Source organism: Macaca fascicularis, chromosome 1, assembly GCF_037993035.2.
Source record: "Macaca fascicularis isolate 582-1 chromosome 1, T2T-MFA8v1.1".
NCBI lineage: Eukaryota > Metazoa > Chordata > Mammalia > Primates > Cercopithecidae > Macaca > Macaca fascicularis.
This window is the reverse complement of record NC_088375.1, coordinates 24,905,757-24,919,274: the sequence shown is the minus strand read 5'-3', so window position 1 is coordinate 24,919,274 and position 13,518 is coordinate 24,905,757. Positions and strand designations below refer to the sequence as shown.

General features: G+C 41.8%; 1 protein-coding gene across 8 annotated transcripts in view; it reads right to left on the bottom strand.

The window, feature by feature from the left end:
- POU2F1 (POU class 2 homeobox 1) overlaps positions 1–10,667 on the bottom strand; it is a 195,989-nt gene extending 185,322 nt beyond the window's left edge. For 7 of the 8 annotated variants that reach the window (XR_012418722.1, XR_012418703.1, XR_012418712.1 and 4 more), the window contains exon 1: positions 10,595–10,667. Coding sequence is in view for 1 of the 8 variants with exons in the window: in XM_005539869.4 (XP_005539926.1) it covers positions 10,595–10,655 (61 nt within the window). In the remaining 7 variants the exon portion in view is untranslated. Of the gene's footprint in view, positions 1–9,784; positions 10,094–10,594 lie in introns of those variants that run through there. The other variant, XM_015444982.4, reaches the window with a different exon arrangement.
- Positions 10,668–13,518: the final 2,851 nt, after the last annotated feature.

The following is a 13,518-nucleotide window of genomic DNA, read 5'->3' as shown; positions in this document are numbered from 1 at the left end:
ACCTGTGCTCAGTACATTATAAGGAGCAGAAGCTCTATAAATATTTGTTGAATTAAATGAATGAAAAAAACTGGCCATATTGGTTCATCATAATCTAGTTTTTATTCACACTGAATACCACAATTCTTGATAAGCTTACTACCTTTGTTCATTCGCATTCTAATAGGATGTTTCAAGTTTAAAGTCTAAATCCCATCTTCAGTACTACCCACTGCATAAAATTTAGCTCTCCTACTAGGACAGAACCAAGCTTATCATGTTCTATATATTTAATAAATGCTCAGGTAAGCCGAACTGATCAAAATACCTATTATACTTACTGATCTTCACCCAAAAGATGTTTTTGCTTCACCCAAAATAATTCCAGTTTAAAAAGAAAAAAAAAAAAAAGTATGAAAACTATTTATCTAGCCCAGTCCATAATTTTACCAGTAAGAATCCTATGGGTTGGAAAAGTTTAGTGATTTATTCAGGATCAGAAAGCTATTATAGTTCATGCTAAAAGCAGAATAAGGAACCAAGTCTCCTAATTCTCAGTCTGTCTTTCCAGTATAGGGCCGTTCTGGTGCATTAATTGAAAACCATTATTCAAGGTATGTTAAGCAATAAATAATCTTGAAGTGCAACAAGTAATCATTTAATGTTATCAAATCACCTCTAGAGCTTTTTTAAAGTACGGATTTTCAGACCTCTACTGTATTAGAAATTGGGCCTTCTCATGTTGAAAAAGTTCCAACGGTGATTCTTGTCCCAACAAAGATTGAGAACCACTAATTCCATCAACCAAGCATTCATTATTTGTTAAATGTCTAGGCCTACTCTGTCCCTACCAGTATGTTCCTGCACTCAAAGCTCTTAGGACAAGATTTACTTAATAATCAATTACAGAAGAAAATAGGACTGTGTATAACGAAGTGCTGAATTGAGTAACTGAACACAAATTAAGTGCTAATTTCAGAGAAAGTATGACAGGAGCTCAGATTTGACAGATGGCTATTTGTGGAGATAAAGAAATGGACAGACAGGTCCCTTAAGATAAACAAGGACAAAAGTTTTCAAGTCATGACCAGCAGAAGTCCTAAGGATCCTGTGAAAGTGCCTCAAGAGCTACTGTGGAAAGGAGGCAAAAAATGCTTTCTTGCTCCAACGTCCAATTTTAATAAGAACAGCTCCACTTTTGCCTTTAAAAAAGAACACCAAAGTTTCAAGTTTGAAATCCCTTATTTTACAAATGTAATTTTTTAAAAATGCATGGTGAAGTAACTTGTCCTAAAGTTACAAAGCTAATTAGTGATAGAGAAGCCAGGTCTCTGAATACCCAGTACTTTTTTTCACTCTACCATACCTTACACCATGGCCTTCCAATGGAGGAAAAAGTGTGAGTAAAGGTTTACACACAACGTCCCACACACACTGACCTGACTAAAACACTAGGTGCACTTTCAGGTCATGTGTCTCAAACTGGGATTGAGGTTGCGAGGATGGTAATGAGAGAAAGTCTCAGGCAAGTCTCAGGATAAATTATAGCCATCCTCCCAAGACAGATCTTCAAATTTTAGGGAGATTTCTTAAAAAATTAAAATCTGATAATATGCTGTATTTGTGGTAGAAATGGAGAATAAGGGAACTTCCTTGGTGGAATTGTTGAGTCATGCTATTTAAGGAAGTAGTAAAGATAAGAATGCATAGGCAAGGGTGGGGGCTAGATAACAGAATGCCCTGAAATCAAGGGAAGTCTGTATTTGTTTCAATGCAACACCTCCATCGTATAAAGTTTTCAGAAGAGTACTAGAAGTGTTCATTCCTCCTAAGATGCTAGCTGCTCCAAAAAATGAACAGCCTACAGTCAGGTGCCCCACAGAATCCATCAGTTGCTAAAGCTTCTGCTTCTCTACAGCAGCACAAGTAATAAAATTCCTGATTTTACTCCTGTGCTCATGTAAGAAAAACTATTACAGAGTTACTTTAAAAATGCTTCTGCTATCAATTTGTTACTCCCCACAGCATCCCTCTAACACTGGTATTATCACCATCGTATTGCTGAAGGAAATACCCTTAGAAGACAGTGCCAAAGCCAAATTAAGATATCTAGAATTTACAATGTTCAGATTCAATACTCAGTCCACACGCACAGTGGCATGAGCATCTCAAACCTAGTATTAATGTTTATCAAACATTTAATTCACTAAAAAATTTTCAATTTTCACAAGGAATCTACAACCTAATAAGACCCATCCACCCAAACATGTCTCACATGACATGCCAAAGTGAATCCACTGACTTACTCCCCAAACGGCTCCTTCTCCCAATATCGCTACATCTGCTTATGGTACTACTCTTTTCTGGATAACCTAAATTCAAAATCTTGATCATCTCTTTGCATCTAATTAGTTGCTAAACACTTTAAGGGCTCTGATCATGGCACTGTCCATAACAACAAAAAAAAATTAAAAAAAAAATTCAGTGACTTCCTGCTGCGTAGCAAATAAAATCCAAACTCTTACACCAACACAAAGGATTCAGAGCTCTCCACAATAGAGCCCCAAAGTGCCTTAATACACAGCCTAAATAACTGCTGACCTGGAAGTCTTGCTGTTACCCACACTTAACGCTTATAAAAACACATGACCTTGAGAAAGTCACTTAATCTGAGTTTTATTTTACTCAACTATAAAATGGGTATAGTAACGCTTGCCTGAAAGGACTGAGGTAATGAAAATGAGAATGTGGCTATAAATTTTAAAGTACTATAAAAATACAGACACTATCATTATGTCACGGTTATGGTAATGTTATTTATACCTGCCTTGCTCCAGAAAGGATGTAAGGTGGCCCACATAAAACAAGATAAAAAGAGTTTAAAGATGGAAACAATAAAAGAAATACTAAACAAATGTATGGACAAAAAACGGATCTACTAATCAGGCTAACAGAAATGTAAACATAATTGCCTATGCATGTGCTTTTCAGGTTAATAATTTGACCTAAACATTGTAGTTTGATTTGAAAAGGAAACTAAGTCAATTAGACAATTCAGTGTCCATAAGACTAAAAACAAACAGTTTCTACTGTAAAGACCAGGCAAGAATTCCTCCCAAAGGTCCTTATTCCATGTAATGTAATTGGACAATATCCTCAACACCTTTATCACGGCTTATTTCATAAATCATTAGACTGAAAGTCTCTTGAGGTCAAGTAATTTTTAAATTATGTTTGTATCTCTAGTAGCACCTACAGTAATTAGTTAATAAACCAAATACCTCTATATAATGGTTTCTAAGGATCTAATCTCTCCCTTCCTGTTTCAAACCATCTTGCACACCACCACATCACTCCTATCATTTTTATCACATCAGTCCCTATTTCAAAATCCTCCAACAGCTTTCCTGCACATAGAACAAATGCTTCCTCATTCTCTACCTATACATCACAATGTTGAACACAACCTCCCCTGCAATGGCCTTCCCTGTATTCCCATTCCTCTAAATTCTTTTTGCCCTTTAAAGCTTGGTTTAAAAGTCTCACCTTCTACACAAAGCCTTCTCTGACTGACAGCAATGGGGCAGGAGGAGAGACTGGGAGGTGGGAGACAGTCAGAAGTCTTGTGTTCTTATCTGTTATTGAATAGTTAAGTGACTGCGGGCAAGTCACTAAATCATTGTGAGAATATTTCCTCATCTGTGAAGCAAAAGCTTTAGGAAAGATTATATCTAAATTACCTTCCAGCTATAATATATTCTAGGATGCTCTGGCTCTTTCAAACTTGGACACACCCTGATCTATTCTCCGATCTTCATTATCTGTTACATATTTTAATACGTAATTACATACATTGTTTTTCAATTTTTCCTGCTTAAGTAAACATACCAACTCCTCTGCAGCAGTCATATTTCCTTGTTATGCCCAAAGACTACAGGCATAGGACCAGGTACATAGCAGATACCCTTTATAAACTAGGATAACTATCTTAAAACATTAATTATAATATTGCTTGCTGCGATATGAATCAGCAAAAAAAAGGCTGTATTTTTCATTAAGCAGACCACTAAAATAAGCGTACTAAAACAAGACAACACCTAAGTCACTTATCCATATAAAAATATACTCCCTTTAGGCATCAGTGCAACTCCATTAAGGTGATCATATGTTTAAGCACAAATGAGTCTTTTAACACACAGCATATTGTTCATTTTCCAGCCATTCCTGTTTATATCTTCTATTGCAAAGAGAAAGTTCAATAGAGGGGGGAAACCCTGCCATAATAATAATTATTATTTTATTGATTTAATTTCATATACCATTTCTATATTCCCACATAAAAAATATAAAGTTACAAAGAATTATGAAAAATAATGTGATTAAACTGCACTTGCTATGACTTTCAATATTGAAGACTTAGTAAAGCTACTACACTTAGCTTTGTGCAATGTGAACACTGGCTTTTAAAAAAAAGTTAGTATAATGTATCCTCTCCGGATAAATGTCCAGGAGTTCCAGTAGTTTAAAAGAAATCTGGACCAGGTGTGGTAGCTCATGCCTGTAGTCCCAGCACTTTGGGAGGCCACAGTAGGACTGCTTAAGCTCAGGAGTTTGAGACTAGCCTAGGCAACATAGCAAGACCTCGTCCCTTAAAAAAATTAAAAATAAGATAAAATAAATAAATAAAAGATAATCTGATAAATCTAGAGGTTTGCCGATTCCTCTTTTGCTCAATTACTAGTCCTGTCAGCAAAATGTAGGCAACACTGAAAACTTGAGTATTTGCTTAATTGGGAAAAAAAAAGTAAATAAATAAATAAAACCCAAAACAAAAGAGCTCTAATAGTCATTGAGTATACAAACATATCAGTGCTCAAAAAATTCACACCCCATAGTAAAAACACAACAGTACCCCATAACCACATGCACTCTATGCAAGGAGCATCTTCAAATCAGGCTCCACTCATGCTATTTTTGTTTCCATTGTTATTACTGCTGAAACAGTTTATAAGAGCTCATCACCTGTTTAGAACACAGAAATACTTCAGTACAAACAAACCAATTTATTCCTAAGAAGAATTAAAATCTACAGTTATTCAACTACCTTTACTTATGAAATATCAATAATGCACAAAAATGTCCAGCAAAAGATGCATAAGGAAACTGCTATTCTCTGTGAACCTTAATTATTATCCCTTTCAACCACTCAAAAAGATATTTACATCCTTTAAGCAACACAGTAAGAATTAAGCAAAATGGTGACCCAAAGTTATCCCCAAAAAAGGAAAAGGAAAAAATTCATGCAGAAAGGGTACAGAAATTGAAAGCACATATGTCACTGAATCAAATCGACAACTTTCAACTCTAATGCCCAAGAAATAGTAAGTACGTTTGTTCAGACATTTAGCATTTAAGGAGGGATCAGAAAGAAGAACATGGGTGACCAAAAGGAGGCATGTTTTATCTGTGACTTGGTCTGTTCCCTAAACACAAATTATTTGAATAGTTCTAAATTCAAATGCAATCACTTTCACTAGGAAAAACACATTCCTGCTTAAAATCAGGCTTCATAGCAAGTCTTTACCAATCACAAAAACTGTGTAATTAACACAATTATATAAAGGCAAATTAATGAGTCACACAACATTATTTTTAATGGTGCTTGAAAGACTAATGCAAAGATTACAACTACGGGGTTTCAACATTAAAAAAAAAAACAAAAATAGCCGGTAACAGCAAGGCAATCACTACTACATAATATTACAGTCTTTCAAGTACAAAGGAAACATTCATGAAAATGAGTGACCAACTTAAAAAACACAAATAAATTCAAGATGAAGGAATACAGATTCAAGAAACAGGTCAAATATTTCAATTTTTAATAGGAAATACTTAACATTCAAATTTCCACTTCTGTTATTTTAGAACCACCTGCCTAAGATAGTCAAGGCTCTATTAAATATCTTCGGTGGCTTGAGAAGAGCAATGTAACATTTTGAGCCCTGAACTTACTCCAAAATCCACTAACTAGATGAATGGCAGATTGACAATTATTTCAAACTAAGGCAGCAATGAAACACGTTATATTTATACTGCTTTATACTACCTATTGATGCAGAGAATAGTAAATTTAAAATATGGCAGAACACTACACCTGAATTCATTTAAACCCGAATAATAGCCACTATTTATTTTTTCCTTGTCTACTGGGATTTTTGACAATGACAAAATGAAAGGAATTACAAACTAATTTGAGGGAAGAGGTTAAAAATTACTCTTACAGTAATGGTTTGGAAGCAGAACAGTCCTTTAGAAATCAAAAACAGTTGGTCAGCGGTCACATGAATTTTCAAGACCTTGATTCAAAAGTATCATTATAATTAATAGGTGGGAGAATTAAGAAAGTGACAATGAGCCGGGTGTGGTGGCTCACACCTGTAATCCAGCACTTTGGGAGGCCGAGGTGGGTGGATCACTTGAGGTCAGGAGTTCGAGACCAGCCTGGCTGACATGGTGAAATCCCACCTCTACAAAAAATACAAAAATTAACCGGGCGTCATGGTGCATGCCTGTAGTACCAGCTACTCAGGAGGCTGAGGCAGGAGAATCGCTTGAACCCAGGAGGCAGAGGTTGCAGTGAGCCGAGATCGCACCACTGCACTCCAGCCTGGGAGACAGAGCAAGACTCTGTCTGGGAAAAAAAAATTAAAAAAAAAGAAGAAAGTGACAATGGATTTCCTAGAAATACGCAGGAAGCTACTTGACAGATGTAAAAGGAGACAGGCAGGTTATAAACTCATGTGGGTTCAAAAGTAACCTAAAATACTCTATCAAATTTGGATCACAAATTCAAGTTAGAAATAAAGCACAACAATTTTATCACATTCTTCGGAATTTGAATCATCACCTTAAAATAAACTAATTAAAAATAGAGAAATGTCTTACAAGAAAATCTATTAATATGTCAAAAATTCCAAGTGCAACCACTATGTTGCAATGGAACAATTTTAAAAATCACTAATCAATCAAAAGAAAATGAACAAACTAGTCCAAACTAAGATAAATCCAAAAAGAATTCTGAATTTAAAAAAAACTGTTTTCAAAGCACATGCTTTCTTGTAAGTATTCTACCTTATTTTCAACATTATCATTTCCACCTAAAAGAATACATAGCCCTCATTACTCACTGAAATGGATTCCAAGGCAAATGGTCGCTCCACTAGCCTAAGCCATGCTCTGATTAAGAAACACAGTTTCTTACAAAAGTTTAGGGGACCACAACAAACATATCTAAAATAAGTATTTATACGGGTCACTTCTATGATTATATTTATCTAAAACCCAAATACTCCATTTGAGAATTTTGAGGAAATGAATTTTTACAATAGCACTAAAAGTGAACCAAAATATAAGGCCAGTAAACAACATCCATCCTTTTCTGTATTACAAAAACTGTAACAGTGAAATTTTATTTGTAAAATCCAATGTACGGTTTACCATTTTGTATAAAATAACTACGGCCTCAGTAGTGGTTAAATTGCAGCTATAAAGGAAATTGTCCCGAGATAAATGGTTTCCCTATGAGAAGGCTTCACTGCTACACTTCACCTCAGGACAATAAATCAAATTAACTGCACCTTGTCCTCTGTCCAATGACATCATCAGTTTGACCACATCTTGGGAATCGGGTGCAAAAACATATGCTATTTAAGGCATGAAATTATATTACTGCTTTTTGTCCATCCAACCTCATACTTCAGGTCTCTGAAGCAGTCATTCACCTAAAGGTTCTCTTAAAAGCTACAGATTTTTTTTTTTCCTGCTGCATTCAGGGCCTGCCTACTGTGAGTGAAAGAAGAAAAATGGTGAGAACTGGTTATCTGAAATTAGCTTGCGTTTAGTCCATCAAACCTAGAATTTTGTTACACATTAAGCTGAAGACCAATGTCCCACAAAATACACAGCTAGCCACTCACAAAAATGTCTTAACATAATTTCAAAGGTTTAACACATTAGTGTTAAACCCCAGTCCTCTAATACTTCCCTCAACTATGCAGCGGTAAACATCCACCAATGAGAGACAACACCAGTCACACTCACACTCACACACACCCCGACACAAAATAAAAATGTTAAAGAAAATTTTACCCCAGGAAAGACCAAAAATCAAAATTACTGTTTCCTCTAAACAGTAAAAGTTAACCTGCCTCTCACAGGCCAACTGTCCTAAGTCTAGATAAAACATAAAATCAATTCTGACAACTTAAAGAAGAGGGGCGGGTGTGCTGGGAGAATAAGTTCCAAGATCAGGGTAAACACAATGCCTGTGTTTATTCTTCTTTTTTCACTCATTTAACCATGACACAAATACTCAAAGAAAACATAACCCCATTTTTGTTTTCAGTAATGCTACAATTAAAATAAGCAAGTCTATGACAATGAAAGCACAAAATTTACGTCAGCTCCATTTTAAATAAGAATGAAGATGTTCGAAAGGGAGCACCACAGCAAGAAATTATGAAAGTGTTAATTGGAATTTCTAATATTTAGCTACTCCACAACTCTTAGAGGAAAAGAAAAATGTCTCAGTTTCACAAATACTGCAGATCTTTACAAAGCCTTAAAGTATTTAACATGGGGGTGGGGAGCAAGCGGGGTACCTATCCCCAAAACTAAGTGATTTGGATTAAACCGAAATAAATTTCATAGGCTCTGAAAATGAAATACAGGACAGATTTTTTCCCCCTAGGCCCAATACTACTGCAAACTATAAGAAAGTCTTTTTAAGAGAAAACAAACCATATCAGACTTGATACTTAGCTAGGAGCTGTTTTAATGCTAGTAAAGCCCCAAGAGAGTTTGTTTTGCCCGCGGAGGAGGGGAAAGTGTGTGGAAGTTGGTGGAGGTAGTCATTTTGGTTATTAGTAAATAAATCAAGCAGCACAGAACATGAGGCCTAGGCAACTGCTAGAGGAGCCAAGGCCTAGCTTTCCCCCTCTCTTCCCAGCACGGCCTGGGTTTGATCTCAGAGCCCTGTGGATTGCCAAGGAAAAAAAAAGAATCATATCGAACCACAAAAGCACATGGGGCGAATGTAAAATATAAACACGGCGTTGGGCTGTGAGTGGCTGTTATTAAAGGTCTGAATTACTAAACATGAGAGGCGGGGAAAGCCAGGCGGCCATTTCAATAATATAAACCTCCCCGAATTAGACATTATTCAAATGAGAAGAGGTTCGGCTAAGCAGAGAGTAAAGACGACCCAGCACCCAGCGAGAAAACACCGCCACAGAAGAAGGGAGGGGGATCCCCGTCCCTCCCCACCGACTCCCAACAGGAGAGAGGAAATCGAGATCAACTTGTCAGGCCAGCCCATTCTGGGGCAGGAGGGCAGCCCTTTACATCCAAGTTCTCGGGAGGCCTCTGGGAGCTTCTAGGGCCTCGGAGCGAGAGGCCCCGGAGGGCCACCCGCCCCGTGCGTCCCGGTCAGGCGCAAGGGGTGTGGGGAGCGGCGTGGGGGGGGGGCAGCGGGGAGGGGCAAAGGGAGACGGAGGTCAGACCACGCCAGGCACCTCCAGCCCAACTCGCCCGCGAAGCCCCGGCGGACGACGCAAAGGGGCTGCCGGCCGCCGGCCAGGGGCGCGCGGACCGCCCCAGAGGACATCCCCTCGGAAGGAACTTGCCCCAAGGACTCCTTCCAACCCAGTCCACCCCCTAGGGGGGCGACGCAGACCCCTGCGCGGGTTCCCCACCCCCGCCGCCCCAGGCCACCTCTTAGCGCCCACGACCGCTCACCCCTACCCACCTAGAGAGCAGGCCTGGCTTGGGTCAGGCCACCACACCGGGGACCACTGGGGCGCGGCCGAGGTGCCTGGGGCCGTGACCCCCGGGCTCAGCCCCGCTTGGACCCCCGTGCGGTGGCGGGGCGCGGGCAGGGAGCTCTCCCCGCGCGCACCCCCGGTTGCCCTGAGGGCCGCCCCCCGAGGCGGGTAGCGTCCCCCCGCCCGGGCCCGCTCCCGGGGGAAGACGCGTGCGGGTGTCCGGCCGCCGGGGTCCGCTCCGGCCCCGCCGCCTCCCCGGCATTGTGCTCGCCGCCGCCTCCATCCCCCTCCACGCCCCCCACCCCGCGCCCGCTCGGCCCCAGCCGCCCGCCCGCGCCCCACTGCGCCCCGCCAGCCCAGTAGCTATGAATATGTAAAATGTCTTTATTGTCCTCTCCCTCTGCCCCGGCCCCGCCGCCCCGCCGCGGACCCGCTCGGGTTCGGGCAAGGCGGCTAGGAGGCGGCAGCGGCGGCCGGCGGAGGAGGAGGGCCGGTGCCGGCGGGCGGGCGGCGGGCGGCGAGCGGCCAGCGGCGGCGGGGTGGGCCAGGGGCAGGAGGAGGGCGGTGGATTGCAGCCCCCTTTGCCCCTTGTCTTCCCCCTCCGCCTGGCCGCTCCGAGCCTCTTTCCCCCTCCACTCGGCGCCCGGCGGGGGCTCCGTGCTCCCCGGCCCCCCATCTCCCCGCCGTTAATTATAATAATCCTGAGTACTAATAAATTATGCTAAGTCGCGGGGGGGGCAGCGGGAGCCGGGGTTGAGTATGAATATGAATATGTAAAATGCTGTAATGATTACCTGCTGCTGCTGCCGCCGCGGCTGAACTCTCATCTTGACTCGCTGCTCCTCCGTCCGCCATTTTGAATATTTTAACCAAAATCGCCCGGTCGATAAACCCTCCCTCGCTCTGCCTCCCCTCCCCCCTCCCGCCCTGCTTGCCTCCTCCCTCCTCTCCGCCCCCTCCCGCTCCTTCCTCTCCCCGGGCGCGCGCCAGGGGGCGCGCGAGGCCGGCGCTGTTCGCCCCGGCCCCCTCAGAAGAGCTCCACCCCCGTCCCGCGCTCTGCGCACGCGCCTTCGGGCCGCTGTGGCCTTTCGGTAGCTAAAGCAGCGCCCTCAATCTGCCCGTCACCCCTTCGCTTCGTTTTTACATCTCGGCTCTGCGCATGCGCGCCTATCTCCACGCGCCTGAAGTGTGGCCGGCGCATGCGCTCCCTCTAGCTCGGAACCAGATTATATAGTGCCATGGGCGTTTGTGATGTCTTAAGACTTCTCCCTTTTCCTCCCGCTTTGCTTCCCTCCCGGCTTCGCTCCGGTCTCCCCCAGTGGCCCGTGGCATTGTAAATGCAGGGCAAGGAGCACAGCGGCCAGGAGCGTGGGGCCGCGTGGAGGGGCAGTGGGCGGCCCGCGTGCCCTGTGCCCCGTACTTTCTTCAGGCTTTCCGCGCAGTTGAAACATTGGCAACAATGGACAAGCCGCTCCTCGCTAGGTAATTTCCGGCCCTCTGGGCAGGTAGAGGCGGAAACGACCGCAGCGGGGGCCGGGCATGAGACACCTGCTGAGCCACACGCGGGCCTCCCGCTTTAAATTTGAATCCGAACTAATCCCCGCCCCCGGCTCTGCCAATGCAGGAGACCCGGCCCCGGCAAACGCGAGGGGGAGTGTCCTGTGATTGTTTTAATTAGCCCTAAATCTCTTCTGCTCTACTTGCTTCTAACGCCCAGCTGGCTACCTCGGCAACTAGGCGTCTTATTAAGTCGCTAATTTCCGTCCTACCCTTCCTTTCTGCCTTCACGCCCCTCTGACGCCGCTCCCCTCGATCGAAACAGACCCCATCTTCTGAGGCTTTCCCCTCCTTTTTCCCGCCTTGGAACACCTTTTAAAACCTAGCAGTAAGCTGGTAACTAATAAAAATGTCGAAATCAACCGTAACTTCATCGTGAATTTTATTTTACTGTGTTTCTCACAGTAAATATGTATTGGGGAAAGGTTTCCCGTTGCACGTATCTTTCTTGGTAGCAAATGTTGCTGAGTTTTATCTTAAATGGTGAAATTCCCTGGACAAAGTCCCAGGTCTAATTATTTTACTAATTCTTAAAGCCCTAAGGTTTTTCTAGGCTTGGTTTTTTGTTTGTTTTTTCAGAATAAAAGAAAGGTGTATTTCATGGTAAGCAAAGTTTTGTTTTTTGTTTTTTGTTTTTAAATCAGCTCTAGTTAATCTGTCTTGAGAGATACGACTGAAGCTTAAATTGGGTAGAATTGTCGGTTCTACACTTAAAAACAAAACTGATTTCCAAGTGAGAGCAATTATTTTAACGGCTAAAGTTTTAGTCATTCTAGCATGCTCGTTGAACTCCTTTAACTGTGCAAGTACAGTTAAAGCTATGGTCAGTGACAGGCAACGATTTGGGGGTGGGATTGATTTATTCGTGGTAATTAAGCTTTAGGGTGTGTGTATGAGTGTTTGAACCAAATAATTAGACCGTCCTGTAATCTAATTATTGCGAGCCACGCCAACCAGCACACTTAAGGAAATGAAATATTTAACTAGTTAATCTGGAAATATGGCCTAAGTTATATTCACCAGCATTACTGTAAGAGAAGTCTCAGAATCGTCAACCTTATTGGAAATAAGTACTATGCCCCTGCTCTGGGGGACACAAATTTGAAATAATCTCCACTAAGAAAAAGAGCTCAAATACCCTTATTTAATTTCCTATCTTCTGTTTAATCCTAGTTTTGTTCTTTGGTTCAAAAAGTAAATTAATATGACCTTCGGAAAGTCATTGAAGCTAGTGTATGTGTTATGCATTCTTTACTGTTTCACTTCTATAAAAGGAAATTTTCATGGAAAGGATTTTTATTTAAGGAAGGATAGTTCTGTGAGAACAAAAATAGCTTAAAATAGACTGTATCAAAGTTTCCTTTTCCTCCTGATGAGATATTTATGATTCCAACTGTCCCCAGTGCCTAGCACAATGCCTGGGCATAGTAGGTGTTCATATTTGTTGAAGAAAAATAGTAAATATACAGTTATATATGTTAGGATTATTTGTAAAATTAATGTAGTCTTTTGTTCAATAAAAAAATTGTAAACATCTGCATTCTTCCTTGAACTTACTAGGTGCTAAAGATAGGAAAATGTGTAAGACACTACTTTGACCTCAGCAAACTCACATATATCACTAAAAAAACAAACAAACAAACAACCTTACAATACCCTGGGAGGTGGAAACTCTTTATCCCAGTTATCTAGGATGGGAAGATTGAGGCATAGAGATGTCAGGTAACTTGCCCAGTGTCACACCACTATTAAGTGTTAGAGCTAAAATTCAAACACAGGCAAGGGACCATACTCTTAACCACTACACTAAGTTATTTGCTTTGGATCAGGCAAAATCTTGGAGATACATATGTTAGGCTGTTCATGCATTGCTATAAAGAAATACCTGACACTTGGTAATTTATAAGAAAAGAGGTTTAATTGACTCATGGGTCTGTAGGCTATACAGGAAGTATAGCACTGGGAAGGACTGTGCTTCTGGGGAGGGGAGGACTCTGGAAGCTTACAGTCATGGTGAAGGCCAAGAAGGAGCTTGTACATCACACAGGAGAACAGGAACAAGAGAAATAGTAGGGGGGCAGATGCCACACACTTTCAAAGGATCATGTCTTACAAGAACTCCCTGTCATGAGGACAGCACTAAGGGGATGGTGCTAAACCA